The following is a 22,854-nucleotide window of genomic DNA, read 5'->3' as shown; positions in this document are numbered from 1 at the left end:
AAACCAATAATATCCCGGAACCGGTTCCGGGTGTCCCACCGGTAGGGGTCGAATGTAGAAGGCAACCAAACCCATGCATGCGGCATATAAAATAGTGGCTTTTTCGATAACCTGAAGAATGATCAACTAGAAAATAGTCTCAGACCACATCTTAGACTACAGGTTGTGTCCTGGAACCGGTTTAGGGTATCCTGCCGCAAGTGGCCAATTGTAAATGTCAACCAAACACATACATGTGACACATCAAATCGCGCCTTTTTTGAAGATCTGATGAATCGTTTGCTAGGATCACATTTAAGACTACTGGAAGTGCTCCAGAACCGGTTCCGGGAGTCCCGTCGGAAGTGGTCAATTGTAACTCATTCATGCGATACATCAATTCGCGGCTTTTTAGGAAATCTGATGAACAAGCAACAAACTTGTCTCAGATTATATTTAGGACAATCGGTACTGTCCCGGAACCGGTTCCTGGTGTCCCGACGGAAACGGTAAAATGTAAAATTAAACAAAACCCATGAATGCGGGACATCGTCTCGTAGATGGGCAACTTCGAGCCCGAAACCGGTCGACCAAAAAGTTCCTGTTAATTAGTAAGAACGATAAGTGTTGTGGTCCAGTCTTGTATTCGCGTATTTTGTGATCGTGAATGTTCTTACGTTAGCACAATCAACAAATTGTTTATATCAAATAGCAGCGTTTTTGATTACCTAATGACGGTTAGTAAGAAAAAAGTCCATTTTCAGAACAACCGCTAGTGTCCCGAAAACAGTTCTGGGTGTGCCAGCGGAAGTAGTGAAATGTAAAAGTGAAACAAACCCATCCATGCGATACATCAAATCGCGGCTTTTTATGTAACCGTTAAGTAATGAAATATTTTCTTATTAGAACCGGTAGTGTTCACAATAATCTAAAGAACAGTAAGCAAGACAACTTTCTCAAACCACAATCGAGATTACCGGTAGTGCTCCGGAACCGGTTCACAGGTGAACCAAACCCATGCATGTGACACAAAAAAATCAGTATTATCAGGACTCAAGAACACTTAGGCCTACGTCGATGGAAAGACATGTGCCTAAAACAATTGAAAATGAAAAAAGCGAATTAATTCATTCACTGTTTCAAATTAAATCTATTCAGAAATATGATCTGGAACCTTTTGGGAGAGAAAAACGGCGAGTATTACTTGTAACACTTCCACAGTGCAACAGATTTGATCATGTTTCTTCCACACGTGGTAACATCATTGTCCGGAACCGCCAAAATAGCATGTGTTTCCTTTCAGGCAAATTATGGGCCAAAATCCATAAAACACATAATCACTTGCAACTATTAAGCTGGGAATCATATATTTGCGGAGGACCTGCTGAACGAACGCTCACATGTTGTGTGTTTCCATGTTAATGCAGGCCACATCTGGTTCTGTTCATTATAACGAACCGCAAATGTGTACCGGTATCAGGAGGCAGCCATGGGCAACGGTCGCCCAGCCAGTATCAGTGTTGCGCCGCTGGATGACTGCCTGGTGGCACAAGTGCATGAAGTTTTTATTTCTTCCCCAGAACTTCCGAGCGTTGCGGCGACGGCGGAGGTTCTATCAAATCCCAGACTCTCTCTCTCTCTCTCTCTCTCTCTCTCTAAGCCGATGTAGTAGCAAGCCTACTCCAACTCCACACATGTAGCCGCAATAAATTATTAGGGCTGTGTACATGCATAGATTTAATTTGTTGCTGATACACGGGCTTGCCACTACTGGCGAGGCTTGGGCTTTCGTATGAAGTACACGTGCTTGGCAGGAATAAAGGACTCCAAAGGGGGTACTGAATGGCCCGCCACACGGTTCGACACAGAATGCCACATTGTTCGACAAGTACACCTTCAGTAATTCATTACGATAATTAAATTCTTAAATTGCAGTTGTTGCATTCAAGCTACTACCTAGGCAATGCAATGAAAGGGACTGGAAGCGCATTATATTGTGCAATTTTAAAGATGTTGGATTCTCTTATTCATTTGGTCCAGGAACATAGGCGAATCTAGCTTTTTCTTTTTTTCTTGCACACTCTCCTCAGGGATTCCTCCAGGAACTCCTTCAGGGATTCCTCCAGGAACTCCTTCAGGGATTCCTCCAGGAACTCCTCCGGGGATTCCTCCAGGAACTCCTTCGGGGATTCCTCCAGGAACTCCTTCGGGGATTCCTCCAGGAACTCCTTCAGGGATTCCTCCAGGAACTTCTTCAGAGATTCCTCCAGGAACTCCTTCAGGGATTCCTCCAGGAACTCCTTCAGGGATTCCTCCAGGAACTCCTTCAGGGATTCCTCCAGGAACTCCTTCAGGGATTCCTCCAGGAACTCCTTCAGGGATTCCTCCAGGAACTCCTTCAGGGATTCCTCCAGGAACTCCTTCAGGGATTCCTCCAGGAACTCCTTCAGGGATTCCTCCAGGAACTCCTTCAGGGATTCCTCCAGGAACTCCTTCAGGGATTCCTCCAGGAACTCCTTCAGGGATTCCTCCAGGAACTCCTTCAGGGATTCCTCCAGGAACTCCTTCAGGGATTCCTCCAGGAACTCCTTCAGGGATTCCTCCAGGAACTCCTTCAGGGATTCCTCCAGGAACTCCTTCAGGGATTCCTCTAGGAACTCCTTCAGGGATTCCTCCAGGAACTCCTTCAGGGATTCCTCCAGGAACTCCTTCAGGGATTCCTCCAGGAACTCCTTCAGGGATTCCTCCAGGAACTCCTTCAGGGATTCCTCCAGGAACTCCTTCAGGGATTCCTCCAGGAACTCCTTCAGGGATTCCTCCAGGAACTCCTTCAGGGATTCCTCCAGGAACTCCTTCAGGGATTCCTCCAGGAACTCCTTCAGGGATTCCTCCAGGAACTCCTTCAGGGATTCCTCCAGGAACTCCTTCAGGGATTCCTCCAGGAACTCCTTCAGGGATTCCTCCAGGAACTCCTTCAGGGATTCCTCCAGGAACTCCTTCAGGGATTCCTCCAGGAACTCCTTCAGGGATTCCTCCAGGAACTCCTTCAGGGATTCCTCCAGGAACTCCTTCAGGGATTCCTCCAGGAACTCCTTCAGGGATTCCTCCAGGAACTCCTTCAGGGATTCCTCCAGGAACTCCTTCAGGGATTCCTCCAGGAACTCCTTCAGGGATTCCTCCAGGAACTCCTTCAGGGATTCCTCCAGGAACTCCTTCAGGGATTCCTCCAGGAACTCCTTCAGGGATTCCTCCAGGAACTCATTCAGGGATTCCTCCAGGAACTCCTTCAGGGATTCCTCCAGGAACTCCTTCAGGGATTCCTCCAGGAACTCCTTCAGGGATTCCTCCAGGAACTCCTTCAGGGATTCCTCCAGGAACTCCTTCAGGGATTCCTCCAGGAACTCCTTCAGGGATTCCTCCAGGAACTCCTTCAGGGATTCCTCCAGGAACTCCTTCAGGGATTCCTCCAGGAACTCCTTCAGGGATTCCTCCAGGAACTCCTTCAGGGATTCCTCCAGGAACTCCTTCAGGGATTCCTCCAGGAACTCCTTCATGGATTCTTCCAGGAACTCCTTCAGGGATTCCTCCAGGAACTCCTTCAGGGATTCCTCCAGGAACTCCTTCAGGGATTCCTCCAGGAACTCCTTCAGGGATTCCTCCAGGAACTCCTTCAGGGATTCCTCCAGGAACTCCTTCAGGGATTCCTCCAGGAACTCCTTCAGGGATTCCTCCAGGAACTCCTTCAGGGATTCCTCCAAGAACTCCTTCAGGGATTCCTCCAGGAACTCCTTCAGGGATTCCTCCAGGAATTCCATCAAAGATTTTACGGAGGCATATATCGATATAATACATTCCAATTGACGAACAGTTTCACAATTTTGGCACCCAATCAATGCATAGGTCTCGAATGCTGTTTCAGTTGAAGCAATACGATAGCCTACGCACGCTCGATATTAAAGCTATCGCATTGACTCTTTAATCTGTTTTCAAGCAGCAATCTGTTGCATCTGACTGCTATCCGGAGATCATTTTGCATTCAAATTCTGGGTGGGGGGAAATTCCCCTGACCAAACAATTTTGCGTTGTTATTTCGTTTCGTTGCCCATCGTATACATTCATTTCACCCATTACTGACTGGGAGACAAATTGAATTGTTTCATCCGCATGTATTATCAAAATTAAGCACATCAATTCCACTGATGATGACTGGCGGGTGGCCGCTCGCACTCGCTTCTGGCTGGTTGCAATCCGTCACATGACAAACGCGCGAATCAACATCGTTAGGGACATCGCGAGGCTTGGGATGATACACGAGGGTTGTTCTTAGTAAATATGTTGTTTCGTTTTGTGTTGGATACGCTCAGATCCACAAAAGATGCTATCATTCAAGGGTGAAGCCAATTTTGGGCATGTACATTTTCAGTTTAACTGAAAGCATTCAGGTTTTCATCGGTGTTTATACTGTTTTCACTTTGTCTCCAAACCATAAAATTTTAACAGCGAATTTTCATACAATGAACCACCCTTACCAACCAATCATGTATCACATAGTTTGACGCGTGCCACTATGACGTGAAACAACTTATGTTCACGGGCCTTCTCCAGTTCAGTGACGGAGAAGTAAATCCAAGAGATTCATGGTGGCGGGTTCGATTCTCGATGGTCAAGGTTGTCTAGACACATTTCTGAATTTGAGTGATTGATTATGATCATGTTAACAAGAACAAAATAGTATGAAAACCGACTAGAATCTAGTAGCTGCATAGTAGAATAAGATGCCACTTAAAGACCAGATCCGTCGGCGACTTCGACTTTCTGTGAGCACTTTACATTGCATTTGACAAGAATGATTCATAACATCAAACAATCAGGCTACATCAAAACTACAAACGTTTGTGAGGCGGTAAATAGTGATCTGCCACGACTGCAATTGAAACGTAATCTGCTAATCTTGGTATAGGTCAAGATGACTGTTTTCTACTACATTATGAAATAAACAATGTGACCTGTCGTCACTGATGGTGCTAAAAGTCAGTGAAAGAGACAAAAACTTCGAAGTGTTCTATTAATTATTGCTGATGCTCCAAATGATAAGAATATTATTAGATTCTTTAAGAGATTTGTAATGGTCTATTGACAGAACAATTGGATTGAACAATTCCACCATGTATTTCTATTACATACACTAGGTCATCTGTTGTATGGGATAATATAAAATTCTCGCGTTTAGTATCATACAGGCGTGAGGCGTATCTACAATGATCGACTTCTCTTCTCTTCATCGATTTTCTCTTTGGATTATTTCGGAAAATACGAACAATTTTCGGATGATCTCTCGGTTTGATTCAGTAAAGGACGACTAGGGCTAGCATCCTAAACAACAAAAACAACCGAAAATGATGTGCTGGCCAAGCTATTCACCAAAGAGAAAATCGATTAAGAGAAATCGGTCATTGTAGATACGCCCGTATGATACTAAGCGCGAAAATTATATCGCATTCCGTCAGGTAAAGGTTGTTTCTTGGTTCCATTTAGGGGAAGATGGGGTAATATGCACTCCCTAAGCAATCATGGTCAATGGTAATTTACTCATACTCCGTTGGAACTTTGTGAAGCAAATTTTTGATTCATGTGCTTAAGGATAGAAAAAGATAAGATAAAAAAGATAATAATCAAGGTACAGTTTATCTAGCTACAGACATAAATGCCTCATAAGGCTGACACAAATTTCGATTTTCTCTTATGTCACCGCCCCCTTGGAAAATTTTGGTCGAAATTCAACATTTTTAGGGGGGACACCAATAAATTATTCAAGAAATTTTAAAATTTTAAGAAGAAATTAGAGTTGCACAGAAAATTTCTTAACAAATCCGATGAGTTTATAGATTTTGCCGATTTGTTTGGGTATTTCTTCGTCAAATACAATTATTATTTATTGTCCTCCCCCTTAGCGAGCCAACGAGTATTGTGACAAAAGAAGAAAATTAGATTTGTTCCGGCCTAATTACGTTGATTACGTCTCTTGGCACTTAATGTTGAGCTACATAATTTTATTCTATTTTCTTTTGAGTGATTTGTTTAAAATGTTGGTTTTTGATAACTTGGTTGTGTAAACAGTTTTAGTCAAGGTTTATCCCATTATCCTAACAAAGTTGCGAGTCGAAGTATGACGGACTGAAAACGTTTATTCGACAAGTGAAAAGCACATTGTGCAGGAACATATGCTTATTGACACATCAGCTTAATAAGAAACAAACCAATGTTTTGTTAAACTGTTTTGTAAAGGAATCAATGCTTGTGGAATGAAATTTTTATTAAACTTTTCAAAAGTGTTTTAATTTATCATTGTTAATACCAATTAGTCGAACATTGAAAAATCATTTAAACAGTAATGTGTACAGCATAATTTTTGTACAGATATCATTACCATTATTGAGCAACAATTCAGTAAGCTTGCTTGTTTGTGACTTGTAATTGTTAGTTGGGACTGAGCTACTCAGTTTCATTCACCCTACAAAAAAAAAGAGAAAAACGCACAATAAAATGTACATAATTGCTCTCACAAAGAGTTTTTGTGCGGGTGATTAGAGTGCTACGTGCAGTGAGAGCCCGCAATTCATAATCCCAGTGCGCACGCAGAAAAAAAAACAGAATTCAGTGCACACGCGTTCAAAGGAATCCGTGTAGTTTGAGCATTTGGTGAATCAAAAGCATGCCAGTGAGTCCGAAACCCGCTAAGGGGTATCAAATCCTGTGATATCAGAGACAAGCAGACGTTAAACTGGTAAAATACCCATCCCATATATCTCAGGGTCCTGATCACTTACAGTGTTGTGTTACCGTTTCTGGTACGGCTCTCTTAGCCCTCGAGGAAACTCACCGGAACCCAGAGGGGGCACCGGTCAAAACCCCAGGCTGCTGGTCTGACCACGGCAGCCGGCGGGGTGGGCTCGAAAGGCCTCTTTTGGTCCTCGAGTCCCAGAGTCGTATAGTGAGGACGTGGGGAAATTTTCGGACCTTATTATCTGATAGATTTGGGGGTTAGTTTAAGAAAAGTCTATTAACTCACTCTAATCCGGACTGGTGAAAGCGGTCGTCGGGTGATGCTGGCTTTCAGGCGGGTGAGGACGGTGGCCCTGCAACGGCGGTTGCCGTAAACGGAAGGCGAACGGATGAAATCGGCCAGGGGTGGCCGTCGAAAAAACCCGGCCACGTGGGCCGACGGTGTGAACTGGCGGCGGCGAGGGCTGGCGGCAAGAAAACTGGCTGGCTGGCTGGCTGGCTGGCGGCGAGTGGCCAACGAAGGAGCTCGGCGACGGAGATTGACGGTGGGCAGCGAGGAGAGCCACGTGGGCTGATTCGGATCGGCGACGGTGGAGGCCGGTGGTTGGAATTGGCGCCGGCGACAGCCGGTGGCGAGTGGCCAACTAGGAAGCACGGCGACGGAGATCGACAATGGGCGGCGTGGCGTGTTTGCGGCTGTGGCTAGCCAGGGAGGCGGGTTACGAGGCCAGCGGCAGGGCTAGCGATGGCGGCCGATGACGTAGGTGGCCGGTAATGGCAAACGAAGATTGTCCAGGGGCCACTGGATAGCCCTAGTACCGTGAGCTAAGCTGGGCTGGCCAGACGGTGGTTCGGATTTGGAGCCAACAGCGTTCCGCGCGGCTCCGGGCGTTCTTGGAGAGGGACGTTAGATCACCGACGAACCGACGTGACAGTGGTGATTCAAAAGTGTCCCCCCCCCCCAAATTTAACGGTCGACCACCGAAGCGAGCGATCGCTTCTGTCAAATCAGCGCAGACGCGAACCGTTTCCTATATGAACACACGGGGGTTCGGTGTCGAGCTATCAAATCATCGCGAGCCGTTATAGAGGTGGCGATAATGTTCGGCTATTTTTCATCATGGCGTCGGGGACAACAAATTTGAATTTGTTTGTTCTAGCTGTCACGTCGGTTCGTCGGTGGTTAGATCCCCCCGAGCCACGTGTTACCAGAATGGCCGATCACTCAAGCTCCGGGGTCCACAAAGGCGAACACTGCACCACAAATTCAAAAGGCTCACTACGATGGACCACTAACGGCTTTCGGTAGTTGCTGGATACGGGATAGGTCCAGAAAAACTGGCTCTGACGGGGTCCAAAACAACCTTCGGAAAGCAGCTAATTACTTGGCTTCAACAAAAAACAACTCTTGCAAAACTTTCGTTGTTGCCGGTTTCGTGGCTCAAACACAAGAGAGCCCCTGTTCTCGTCGATTCCACCTCCCTAGCTCGGAGACGGTCCATTTTCGCCGCTGTTTCTTGCCCACCACATCCGTTGACTTTCTTACTGACAGAACGTCACCCATCAATCACCTCCCCAGCCACCTATTGGGGATTTTTGTGTGGCTACCCACTTTGGTAGCGTGTGGGGAGCAATAGGGTTCTCAAACATCACCCTTCTTCCAACGCGACAATAAGGCGGTGAAAATCGCTTGCATTATTTTAATTAATTTCTCTCAAAAAAAAAACCATTTGTAACCACTTTTACGGTTACAGTTGGTGTGCTAGGTAATATTCTTAAGCTGGTCAAGGATTTACAGTTGATGCATAGTTTGATTCGAAATTCCACCAACAGGCAGCGCTAGTAAGCTAACAAATTTTATTTTTCATATATATCAGAATCCTGATTACTTCTTCTTCTTCTTCTTCTTCTTCTTCTTTATGGCTCAACGTCCCCACAGGGACTTGACCTGCCTCGCTTCATCTTAGTGTTCTTCGAGCATTTCCACAATTATTAATTGAAGGGCCTTCTTTGCCTGCCATTGCATGAATTTGTAAATTGTGAGGCAAGTACAATGATACTCTATGCCCAGGGAGTCGAGAATATTTTCCCGACCGGAACGGGAAACGAACCCGCCGTCTCCGGATTGGCGATCCATAGCCTTAACCACTAGGATAACTGGGGACCCTATTACTTAGAAAGATGGTTTCTTCGGAAAAGCTGAGTGGTAGTCAAGGGCTTCTAATTTGTTTATCATTTGATGCGAAATTTTGTAATTATGTAGCACTAATTACAAATTTTCAGAAGCTTGTAAATGATTGAAATGTTTAAAATTAAGTTTTGGAAAAATAAAAATTTCGCTTTGGACTTATTTTGTTCAAGTCAAATAGTAGTCAAAGACCAATATATTAGTTACACATGTACAAAATTTTATTTGATTTGGTTCACTTAGCCCTAAGATATAGGAGTTTATTGAACGGCAGGAAAGTTTAAAGTAGTTTACTAGAAACGCTCCAACTTCGTGAAGAGTTAACCAATCAAGGCCAAATTTCTACCTCTTGTAGCTATCTAGCTGAAGCAATAGCGGTTGAAATTTGAGAATTTTCGTTGCACTTTATGAAAAGTTACAGCCTGCGAAAATTTTTTAGCTAATTATTAAAATGTGTATGCACGTGTATGCTTTCAAAAAATTGCAACTAGCGCCGCCTAGCTGCAGAAACTCGAACCAAATGATAACTATTCTGAAAGCCCTAGATATAGGGCACTGCACTGTTTTGATTTTGTATGGGATTTTGACGTTTCTTGGCCTTGTTGTTTACAACATTTCTGTAAGAGTAAAAGAGAAGGAGAGAATTTCATGCAGTGCCCTATAGTGGATGGAATTTTTTCAGTGTTGCATCTGCTTATCCAAGATATCACATAAATCACAGACAAACAGATGTGACACTAACAAAATTTCAATAATATATGTCTCGGGATCAAGATTACTTAGAGAGTTGGGTTTTTCGGCAAAGCTGTTCAGCTGGTCAAGAGCTTTCAGATTATGGGCCATTATGATTATGATTCATGATTTCACCACTACCCGAGCAGGAAAAAATAGCTGAAGAATACCTAACTCAGGTATGGAAAACCGAATACCTACAACCTGATTGAGGTATTAAGGTGAAACATCAAGAAATCCCATTGCAATTTTTCATACAAACTTTAGAGGCACAAATCTGACGAACAAAGCATCGAACCAAGCCGCACTTGTTTTTACTGACTTTGCTCACTTCCAAAAAGAGGCAGCTTTTACAAATCGAGAGCATTTGTTAACAAATTTTCAAGATTGGTGCTCTTGAAAACGTGAGTAGGTGGCCATTGTGGCAGCCATGTTTGTATTCTCTGAAGTTTCTCCTTAAGTAGCCCTGCATAAGAGGTAAAATACCTAAAATAATAACTGGTGTGTATTCAGCGCAAGCGCATCACGCGTGAATAATGACTTCAGGTATGGCAATACCCAAAAAATAATCGGCAATTTTTCCATATAAATTGCTATTTTTCCATAATTGAATAATACCTCAACACCAAACCAATACTTCGTTGAGGTATTTTGTCAATACATACAAAATACCAGAATAAGTTATTTTCAATACCTGGATAACAGACCAATACCTTATCTTGGTATGATACCTTACTTTGGTATGCTCCAGTTATGCGCCAGTCCGCCAGTTATTCATTCCTGCTCGGGGAGGCGGCGCTAGAGAGCAAACAAATTTTAAATTTCGCATATCTCAGCACCCTGATTTTTTAGAAAGATGGTGTCTTCGGCAATATTGTTTGGTAGACCAAGGACTTTCAGAATAATTACCGTTTGGTTTGAGTTTCTGCAGTTGGGCGGCGCTAGTTGTAAATTTTCGAAAGCACGCATATTTTAATTATTAGCATAAAATTTATCATTAAGTTGTAATTTTTTATAAAATGCACAAAACAATCCTCAAATTTTGAATGCTAGTGAATACTAGTAGTTCTCAATTAGTTGGCTATAAGGGGTACAAATTTGGGCTTTATTGGTTACCTCTAAACAAGTAGTTAGGGCATTTCTAGTAAAATACTTCTAATTTTACTGCCATTCATTAAACTACTATATGTTATGGTTTATTGTAAAGGGTGAATCGTTAATTATTGTGCCACCCTACATTCAACTGATTTGTAAATTGTCTACAGTTGACGAAATGAAACCAAATTTTACAGTAGTTTAGTATACATACATATGTATTTCAACTTTTTGGTTTCGGTTGAAACTTAGGACGCGTTTTAGTAAAATTCACGACATTTTCGATTGATGCCTTCCATGTGGAAATGTTCAGGTTCCACTTGAAAAAAATAACTAAAGCCCTCTGGTTTGATTATGCGCATCGTGCCTGGTTTTCGCCCAGCTCGAAGCTTATGTTTCCCTGACAACCGTTCCAGAAACCTATTGACGAACATTAAGATGATCCGATAACGTATAATCATTAATTGTTCCAAGACGCGATACCATAATTTTAAGTTTTAGCATGTGATTGTACAACATCTTTTTGAGAACTGTTAACCCTTCAGCGCGCGCGCTGTTGTAAAAAGTACAACACTACCAAAAAACCTCGCTTTTCGTATACAACGCGGGCGCGGTGCAGTTTCGATTGCTTGATGGCGCGCGTCCTTGAAAGTTAACTAAATTTATTCTATATCGACCGGAATCTAACTGATAACTGCTCAATTACTCATATGTAAACAATAAACTATAAGGATAAACTGTGTAAAATTTGATTGATTTCGATGAAGTAGGAAAAAAGTTATGTTAGTTTGAAAATGGCACAATAATGATCGACTCACCCTTTACTAAATTAAATGAAATTTTGAACATTAATGATTAAAACATTAGTCTTTGAAAATGATTTGACTCAACTAATTTATGTTCGAAAGGACAAAAGTCACAACTTGTTGAATACTTTTGGAGAAATTCTTATCATTTACATGCTTTTAATATTTTGTAACTGGCGCCGGCCCGTGGCAGAATTTCACAATTAAGGCGAAACTGGACGCATTTCTTAATTTTTTTGGTTTATGATTTTATATTAAATAACGAAGAAATATTTTCAAAATCGGTTTTCATACACAGTTAGAGGAAGTGTCGAGCTATCTCTTGGATTTTTTTCAGATGTAAAACTTTTACCAATTTTTCAAAAACCATATTTTTTTTGAAATTTTATTCAAAAACGGTTTCCTTAAAACTGAAAAACATTTTCCACCTGAAAAAAAAATCAAGAGATACCTTGATCCTTCATCTAACTGTGTACGAGAATCGATTTTGAAAATATTGCTTCGTTATTTATTAAAAAATCAAAAACCAAAAAGTGAGGAAATGCTTCCAGTTTCGCCTTAACGACCCATCACATGTAATCCCTTGACCTACAAAACGACTTTGTCGATAAAACCAGCTTTGTCAGTAGTCAGGATCCTGAATTTAATGATATAAAATTTTCATTCTTATTAGCACCGTCTAGTAGCAAATTCTTGAAAGGAACGGCCCATCAACTGTAAGCCCTTGGATTTCCATAACAAAACATTACCGAAGAAACCATCTTTCTACACTCAGGCAAATAAACCTAGGATTATCATAAGGTCTATCTTATGAAATGGCCTTTTAACAATTGGCTTCTTTAACGGTGTTGAGATAATCCTATATTCTGAATCTGCATGCCAAACTGAGCCGAAATCCAAATTTTCATGAATTTTGGTGCCCGGGAACCTATTTAAAAATCAATTTAAAGTTTGTATGGGAGCGATTTGTCGAATCACCCCTCGTCGCATTTTGTACTGGGCGGAGCTGTCAAGCAGTTGCCCAGCTGTCAAAAGGTGATTTCGAAAACTCTCTTTGAAATTTATTTTAGGTACCAAAATAAAGTTCTAAAAATCTGAAAAAAAATCATAGTGGCTCAGAAAAAGGTAAAGTCAGGTTTTTTTTACGCGGTTTTCATTTACGCGGCCGCGTAAATGAAAGCTCCATACAAAAAAAATCATCGCCTTATTTTTGCATGATTCGTCGAGAATTGGTGAGACCTAGGGTGAGACTTTTTTTACGCGGTTTTTTGGATTTTGAACTGAGTTTTTTTTACGCGGTACGTATCCCCCGCGTAAAAAACCTGACTGTACTCTTTCGTATAAAATCAAAAAATCAATACATTTTTCAAAATTTAAATACCCAATTCATAACGGCTAGAACGATTTTCATAAGGTCGATCTATGACGCAGAATCGACTCACAGTTTGGCTTTTATACAAATTTAACACCACGATATTCTCAAGCGTCGATAGCCGCCTGGGTTGGGCACGAGCTCAGTGATCTCGACGTTCATGGATCGACTCTAGTCTGCATCATTTTGTGATTTTTCTGCTCTTTTCATAAGTTTATCTTATGTAATTAGGTCATAGGTGAGTGAGTTACTTTTGCATCCATGAGAATCGTACGTGTTTGTTTTTCGTCCGCTAGTTTTTGATCGAGAAACAGTTAAAATTCACTGAAAAAATAAGCTGTGCCACTCAGTCTGCTGTGATTTTTGTTATCTTCACGAATTGGATAAAATTAAACAAGCTAATAGTGATTAAGCGGGAGAAATTACTATTTTCGAGCTCAGTTTAACCGATTATGAACGCGATACTTTGCTTTGTGGGCGATGTCCGCTCCCCATCAACCCCAGTGCATATCAGCATGTAACATGCAAAGTCTGCAGTAATCTATACCATCACCATTGTGCCACTATTACTTCTGAGCAGTTGTGTGCACTATCAACTTCGGACCGACTTCTATGGCTATGCGAGAAATGTATGTCCAGTTTCGATAACTGGAGAAAGGAGCAATCACTGGAGCCTCCATTGTGTGATGTCAAGACTTCCAAGCAGCAAATCGTTGAATTGCAGAATCAAGTATCAGGTATACTTACTACACTTGCAGAAATCACATCGAAGTTAAACTCGATGCCAACACAATTATCATCGCATCAAACTCAGCCTGTTTCATCATCGACGTTATTGGAGGGATCGAACTGCAACTATGAGTGTTTTGATGAGAACCACACCAGCTCAGGCGAAAACAATGAAAGTTTTGCTTTATAAATATCTAACGAACATTGACACTTCGGTTTCAGAGAGCGACATCAATTTGATGGTATCTCGATGTCTTGAAGTCTCGAACGAGGACCGCATAGATGTTAGAAAGCTGGTATCTAAATGGGTGGACTGTAGCGAACTAGATTTTGTTTCATTCAAGGTAGTACTACACGAGAAATGGAAATTACGATCATTAATTGCGTCTACATGGCCACGCGGAGTGAAATTTCGCGAGTTTGTCAACCGTTTCGATCATACATGGAGACCCTAGTGTGTAGTAGAAGAGATTTTGCACAGGAGATTTAATTAGATACCTATTTCTTCCTATAATTTATGTTGTGATTTTATAGCAGATTCCAGTTTTTATTATGAGATTTTAAATGTGAATGATATATCAATGTATAATATGAATGTGATACATGTAATTGTCGTTTGTGAATAAGCTTAACTTTTCGTTGTTGTAATTTACTTGTTAGTTTTCAAATAATTAAATAAGACCTAGAATGTGTCAGTTGAACCAACGTTAAATAAAGAAATTAAAGAAATAATAAGCATGTTCAATTTTCATAAGGTATTCTTATGGCATCCATGGATGCATACTTTACAGTTATAGCTAAATTTCATAAGGTATTTGAATTTCGGTAGTTTACTTCGCTGAGTGTAGTACTTTCATATTCCTGCGGTACAGACAGTATTGCACTCGAAGCACGACTGAGTGCGCTCTCAACACGAATTTTTGTGTGCACATTTTCTGCGCGCACAAAAATGTGCACACAGAAACTGAAAAAAACATGTTTGTTCTAACATTTGAATGAGCACTCTTTTTGAGTGTGTCGCTGATGCTTGCCAGAATGTGAGCGGCTGGTTTGTGTGTGAAAAAAGTTGCGTAGTTAACTCACGCTCTCGTTGGAAGCCGTGTGTAGAGTGTATGTTTTCTCTTCTCACATTTCGCACTGAGGAGCAAACCTGCGATTTTGCATCGAATCGTTTCGGTGTCTTCTGCGCACTTATTCAGCACCTTGTAATGCATAAGTGCTCATGCTCATGCTATAACTTTTTTACAAATATCAGATCACATTACGATCTGCGGAAAAGTTTTGAAGAATACCCTTTAGTCCATATTTTTCCATCACCAGTTACACAATTTCAGACAGATTTAAATCTGTTTCCATACAAATTCTAATGAAATGTACAAAACATACGAATAACCGATCATATTCAAATTTTTCAGTTTTTCGGAAGATGAAAATTGAACTATAAAACCTTGATATGTATGAGAAAACGATCACAATGACCCACCAAAATGTCTATACTAATGAATTTATCAGGTACACTGTGGTGCATAATTGATCGGACAAACGTCGATTTTCATACAAAATGGACAAGTTTGAGATGCTGTAACTTTGGTTTTTAACACGGAACTATCCATATGCTGAATTTTACGTATACGAAGTACAAAATGTTTTCGTTCACAGGTTTGGGCTTTACAAGGCGTTCATAATGTGCTGCAAAAGTGATCGGACAGCGGCACGCGTGTAAATCAAAGGGGTACCGATAGCCGATCATTTTTCCACATTTTAAACGCCTTGCCACGCCCAAACCTGTGAACGAAAACTTTTTGTACTTCTTAACGTAAAATACAGCATATTAGTAGAGCCGCGTCAAAAATTGAGCTCTATCCATGAATGCAAACCATAGTTACAGCATCACAAACTTGGCCATTTTGTATGAAAGTCGGCGTTTGTCCGATCAATTATGCACCACAGTGTACATGGAACCACAAATCGACTCAAATATAGGCTTATTTTCACTCTACTGTTCTGCGCGAGAAACCAAATTATTAAACTAAACTATATGATAACTCTGACTGGTTAGGTTTTGTCTAATCTCGGTAGAAAATACAAACGAGCGAACAATGGCGCTTAGGCCTAGACTTTCGACCCAGGACACAAGGGTTAAATACCTGTGCCTCATTCCAGGAGGATCAACATCAACATCAATGGGGTGCGCATTAGCACTCTTAGCTATGCCACTCACAACGATGCGTTATACAAACCACATCCCAGTGGAGCGAATCTAGTGTGATGGCTAAAGCACGTGACTATCACGCCGAGGACTTGGGATCGAATCCCACTGTGAGTTCTTCCGAAAACTTTAAGTTTTGATGGTCTGGTCATTATCCGTTATTACAAACTGTTACCTTACATAAACACATCTAAATGACATTGTTTTCTAATGTGCAACAACATAAATAAATGCATCAAAACCTCAGTTTACTTTCATTTAAATTTAGTATCAGTCTAATGTAAACTTTTTTCATTTCCATTTTCTTACAGGTGGATTCATGGGAGACATCGCACTGCCAAACGTAGATTACGAAACCGAATGGCAAAAGCAAAGACTGAACAAAACCTTCCAACAAGAGCTGGAAAAACTCAAACAAGAAGTCTACCACGAGGGCCTCCAGGTGGAGGAGGAAGGCCTGACCGACATAATCCGAAAGAAAACCAAACAACTGTCCCCTGACCTGAACCAGCCGAGCAAAAGTCTGAACGAAGCAACAGTCTACATTTCAGGCTCGCAGGCTGTCGATCATAAATCACTTAACCAAATATCACATAACGACCGAGACAATGCCATAATTGACAGCTACAGCAATGGCGAATCGCAGATAAAAGCGACAATCATCGATAACAACGATAACATCATCCTCCGGAACACGACCGGCACCGACATCCATCAAGTGGGTCCTCAAGAGGGCAACTCAGCTTCGACATCGAATGGTTCCGACAGCTCAACCATCATCAAGAAGAAGAAAAATACCAAAGCAGCGGATGTTCGCAACATTGACCATAACCGCATCCAGTCCGACACAAAGGACATCGTTATCGACGATGCGAGCGATAACATAATCAGCAATAATCATGCGAGCAGAAAGACGATGGCATCGAGAACACTTTTGACGCCACCCCCAACTCCCACGCCTAAACCGGCCCGGACGACCCAAGCCAATCGCTTCAGTAATTCCGGTGGCAACGGGAGAACGCTGGAAGATGTTCAGGTCCTGAACGGAGATGGAACCATAACCGCCCACAAACGACACCACAGAAGGCGTCGGCAGGGAAACGGGCGGAAGAACAACGGTACGAACCCCGACGAAACAACAGTACAAATCGACGGTAAACAGAAGAAAAAACCCCTCGATGCAAATTCCGACACGTACAAAGCTCGCCTGGAGCGGCTGAAGACCGACCTGGGCAACCCAACCCTCTCCGTAAACGATCTCAATCTGAAACGGTCCAAGAGCAAACCCAAGCCCTTTGCCGGCGGCAAAAAAGCACCCAAAGACAAGCAACCCGCAGGGAACAAAAACAAGGAGTCACGTGCGTTGCCATCAAAGGTTAAACAAATCGGGGGAAAACCACCCGGCAACGGTGGCGCCCAACGGCACACGCCGTCGTCGTCGACCCGTATCCTAGACGACATCATTATCGAGGAAAAAGTTCAAGGGGCAGCAGCAGCAGCGACGGTGGGGGCAGGGGATGACCTGATAAGAGACAAGAAAGGGAATGTGGTTAAGTCGTCTTTTCTGGAGGCTCACCTGGCTACCGAGCAACGGCAGTTACCTGTTGATGGTGCAAGGTAGGTTCGTGACAGTTTTGTGCTCTCGACTATTAGGTTCCATTCAAATTAATTCGGCTCGCATCGTTGGGGATCGATGTGTCTAATGGCCTGATGTGCCAACATTCTTTGTAGGCGTCGAACAGGGAACTTACATCGTCATTCTAGCAGCATAACAATTAACGGGTCCCCAAGCGTGTAGGGCTCAAGCTGACAACCTGTACCATTACTTTGCGGCAAAGTGCGAATCAAGAAAACGGAAAGATTTGTCAGTCCCTTGGTGCCGACACGTGGGACGATAGCATTAGGGATTTCCCAGAAATTCATATCCTGTGTATGTAGGTAATGTTGAAGCTTTGGGAATTATCTGATTTTTCGTTGTCAAATATTTGTAGCAGCACAATTCAGGGAATGGAAAATCCGGAATAAATTCTTGCAATTGTTTAATCCATTTCTAACTCCAATGGTAATTATTCTGATTCTCTAATCAACCCTGTTTATGTGCAGTAGAAATCATGCAATAAATAACGTAGAATTCCTCATAGTGAATCAATCATTTTGCAACCAAAATAGTCAAATGAACTTTTCCCAATTAATTTTAAAATAATCTTTCTACACTCACGGCAACGGCATCACTAATGGATTTCACCAACCACACAGCTGTGAGATGGACAGAAATGGAACGCTTGTTGCAATAGTGACAAAATATAATTTTCACACAGTAGGTAAATGTACCGTACTTCAAAGGCTGGGTAACGCATAATAGCCCGACCAGAAGGGAATAACAACAGCATAAGGACCTGTGTTATTAGGATAAATTTTGGATAAATTTGGAAGAATAATAGAATCGATTATTTTTAAGTTATTAACATAACAAATTATATTATAAACTTGTCTGTCATAAGCGGTAAAATAACAAATATCATAACAAAAAAAAGGTCGCGGAAAGCCATTTTAATAACTTGTTTTGTTAGTTTCCATAACAACTTAACAACAGTGCATTTGGAAATTATTTCAATAACAAATTCTAATATTAATTTGTTATTGATAATAATCGGAAAGCAAAATTTGTTATTAGGGGGATTCACTCAACAGCGCAAACTGATTAAACTGATTAAACGTCGCGATCACCAAGGCAATCTCTGATTATTTCATTCGCAAAATCATGAAACATTTCAAATAAGCAGAAAATCATGGCTTACGCAGGAATTTAATCTGCTTAGTGAGTACCCCTATTATATCAAAATCGTAACTAAGTAAATTATGATACTTATTATACAAAATTATTCACTTGGTCTCACGAACCCACAAATAACATGAGTAACAATACTACAACCACATACTACAACACATATTTTCAAAGACTTCTCTAGAAAATCCTTCAGAACTATGAACAGAATCCCTTCATGGATTTCTTCAGAATTCCCCGTGATTATTTGTCCCGAATTTTATCTTGAGATTTCTCTGGAAATTTCTTTGAGATTTTCACCAGGAGTTTTTTTTCCGAAGAATTCATCTGGAGTTTTTCAAAAGATTTTGCCAAGAATTGTAATAATTGTTCAGAAGTATTACTTTGGAATTTCTACGAAGGTTGTGCCAGGAGTTCTTTTGAAGACTTCTCCAGGGTATCGAAGGGTTCCTCCAGAACTTCCAAATGTTTTCCCAAATATTATTTAGGGGTTATCAGAGGATTCGTTCAGAAATTTCCTTCCTAAAAGGACAGATCATTATTATAGAATTGTCGCTTTGATTCCAATACTTGTTACTGTTGTGCTATTGTTGATAAGTTGATCAATAGTACAACAATAACAAAACTTGTATTCTCCTCTGCTAGGGAGTGTCTGTATTGTTGAGATCATTAATCTCTTCTCAGCAGTCCATTTTTCTTCTTCTTCCTCGTCGTACCGACAACGCTTCTAGTATAGTATCGCTTCGAAAGTGCCACAGCCCAGCTAGGAGTGCCTCGAGCACATCAGGAACGACACCAGTAAGTTCCTGATTAGTTTGACCCCCATAAGGGCCTGCACTAACCCTCGGGTTGTCACCCTGCTTGCATAGATAACCACCAGGATCCTTGGCGACTACTTCATTGGCAAAGAGGGATAGTGCCTCTCAGGGAAGGCCAATAGACGTGACTAGTAAAACTACAACTACAATTATACAATCAAAGTGAGCAAGAGCGGTGCAGGCGATGGGGTGACCCTGTCCTGGGACTTTATGGCCTCGGACGTTATGATACTGCGCCGCTCCGCACCATTGCACACTGAGCCACGAGCGGGATCTAGCAAGTAAAAACCTCTAGCGTTTTGGGAGTGCATTTTTTTGAGTTGGTGTCTTCGGAGACTTGTATTCATTTTACCTGCACTTTTATATGGTGATGAAAGCTAGTTGGTAATTTTGCCGCATAGGCGGCGCTGCGGTACTAACTTTTTTGTTTTACGTCCTAGAGGTTTCCCGTCCTCTTCAAAGTTGTAGAGCTTGCAAAAATAAGTAAAGCCACCGAAGACACCAAAGTTGTGTGACTTCAAATAACAAAGTTATACTAGAAATAGTAAAATTTATGTGAAAATCACGTTTTCATGATCATTTTGAATGTTATTTGAAAATTTATCAATTTTAATACTTCACATGTGTTAATCAAAGTAGGCTGCGTCTTATAATACCAACTTTACAATTTTTCGGGACATTTGAAATGGTTTTTGGACAAAATAATAAAAATTACTATGATTTTTACTAGCACTTTTTTTTCAAAAGTTGCAAACTTCGGCAAAATTTTATGCATGCTTAAAAATATACCATCAAAGATCTATTTAAACTGAAAGTTTGCCGGAGGTGAAATTTGGTGTTTTTGAGATATCTTGATTTTAAATATTGAGGTTTTTATACCAAAATTATTTTGAAAGAGAAGCAATTCTTTATTCCGGAGTTGTCCTGCCATTAGATCCTCACGGATCACTTTTAAATTAAAAGTTTTATGTTTACCCAACGCCTTAATCACTATTGACGTTTTGTGTTCAATTGTCCTGCGCATCAATGTATTAAATCTACAGTGCACATATATTTATTGGTCTATTGAAAAAAAATATAATGCTTTTTGATCCTGTGTGAGCGACTTATGTTAGTGCAAAGTTGCGGTATACCAATCCGTGGAATCAATAATGATTTTCAGTTAACTCAACGATTAAATTATGATTAAATTATGAAAAACAAAACTTGACTCATCAATGCCGTGTCATTAATTGGCACAGTGATTTAGTTAGTAAAGCACTTGCCTATTGTAGTCGTAAATTCAAATCTCATCTTGAGCTGAGGATTTTTTAAACAAGTTAACCAATAATTTATTCATTTTTACGTATGTACGTTGAGTTAACTAAAAATCATAATTAACCACACGGATTGGTATAACGAAACTTTGCACTTGCGTGAGTCGCTCACATAGGGCCAAAAACCATTATAATTCCTTTCTCTCAATAGACCAATAAACTTGCCAATAAATATCAGTGCTCGTGATTCAATAAATTGATGCACAAAACTATTGAACACAGATCATCAATTTTAAGTAATTAGGGCGTTGAGTAAACATAAACCTCTTTCATGAAAAGAGATCCATGAGTATCTACTGGCAGGACAACTCCGTGATAAAGAATTGCTTTAGTTTAGGTATAAAAACATCAATATTTAAAAACAAAATATCTCAAAAACACCAAATTATACCTCCGGCAAACTTTCAGATTTAATAGATCTTAAGTGGTAGTAAAAATCATAGTAATTTTTACTATTTTGCCCAAAAAAAAACATTTAAATGTCCCAAAAAATTGTAAAGTTAGTATCATCAGACGCAGGCTACTTTGATTAACACGTGTGTAGTGCTAAAATTGATAAATTTCCAAAAAACATTCAAAATAATCATGAAAACGTGATTTTCACGTAAATTTTACTAATTCTAGTACCGTAAACCGGGGTCAAATTGATCAGCGGGGTGAAATTGATCATGCGGGTACTACATTGTAATTCCACACTAGGAACTCTTACGCGTCGTAATGATCTTAAACTTTTTACGTTATCTGGTTCGTAGATGTCTGGGGATAAGTGTAGAATTTTATTTTTTAAGAAAAAAGTTAGTTTGGCTTATTTTTTTTAGGAATTTGCAATGTAATACTCATTAAGCTGAAATCATGGCTACTAAACAATCGATTGCTAATAGGACTTCCCGTAAATTCTCTATTTTAACATTTTTGTGGAGCCTTGGTTGGAGAGTTATGTAGCTAATAAGAGCATGAAATAGTTAAAAAAAAAGTTCATTTTATGTTGAAATAGTCATTTATTGTGACAGAAATCACTTATTTCAAATGAAATTGCCTACCTGTAGGCGTTTAAGGGGAAAATTCAAAATTTAATTTTGCATTTAAAGTAACAAATTCACTAGTTGCAAGATTTTAAACGCGTTATTCGGGTTTGGAAGGGCAAAATTAAGCGGACAAGGAAATTTTCTTTTCCAACCGATGCTTAATTGTATACTGATTAATTTCGCCCCAAAGAGGCATTTCCTATTTAATGATATTTGAAGTTATTTAACTTCAAAGTTTGAAGTTGTTGAACAAAATTCTGTCACGTGGTTCCATGGAGATCCACTGGGTATTGATTTTACAGAAATTCTTTTGGCAATATTTGGAATTCCACTAATGTTATCCGCAAAAGTTGTTTTAAAGTGATCAATTTGACCCCGGATTACGGTATAACTTTGTTGTATGAAGTCACACAACTTTGGTGTCTTCGGCGACTTTACTTATTTTTGCACGCTCTACAACTTTGCAGAGGACGGGAAACCTCTAGGACGTAAAACAAAAAAGTTAGTATCGCAGCGCCACCTATGCGGCAAAATTACCAACTAACTTTCATCACCATTTAAAAGTGCAGGTAAAATGAATACAAGTCTCCGAAGACAAAAACTCAAAAAAATGCACTCCCAAAACGCTAGAGGTTTTTACTTGCTAGATCGTGCTCGTGGCCCAGTGTGATTGAGGTGATCATCGTAGTGCTGCTTCCACCTTTCGATCACTTCACGTCCGCCAGTCAAGCTACTCCCGTCCTTATCCCTGCACATTTCGGCTCGCGGCACGAAGTCTGTGCGGGATGCGTTGAGCTTCTAGTAGAACTTCCGTGTTTCTTGTGTGCCGTTCACATATGGTCACATTCCGCTTCTTCCAGGCGGTGCTTTTTCTCCCGGAAGAGACGAGTCTGCTGTTTTCGCGTTCTTTTATATCGCTTCACGTTCTGCCGCGTCCCGTGCTGCAGCATGACCACCCTCGCTACGTTGTTCTCTTCCAAAATCTCACAACACTCATCGTTCCTTCGACTCCGTTCC

General features: G+C 40.9%; 1 protein-coding gene across 7 annotated transcripts in view; it reads left to right on the top strand.

Annotated features, from left to right (window-relative positions):
* The window catches only part of LOC109430165 (protein tolkin), a 198,592-nt gene that overhangs the window by 95,772 nt on the left and 79,966 nt on the right, over positions 1-22,854 (top strand). For all 7 annotated transcript variants that reach the window (XM_062846367.1, XM_062846366.1, XM_062846365.1 and 4 more), the window contains one exon: positions 16,205-17,510. In XM_062846367.1, coding sequence (XP_062702351.1) covers positions 16,205-17,510 — 1,306 coding nt within the window. The remainder of the gene's footprint in view (positions 1-16,204; positions 17,511-22,854) is intronic.

The sequence above is a fragment of the Aedes albopictus genome, chromosome 1 (genome assembly GCF_035046485.1).
Source record: "Aedes albopictus strain Foshan chromosome 1, AalbF5, whole genome shotgun sequence".
NCBI lineage: Eukaryota > Metazoa > Arthropoda > Insecta > Diptera > Culicidae > Aedes > Aedes albopictus.
The sequence above is the reverse complement of the archived record's forward strand: the minus strand, read 5'-3'. Positions and strand labels throughout refer to the sequence as shown.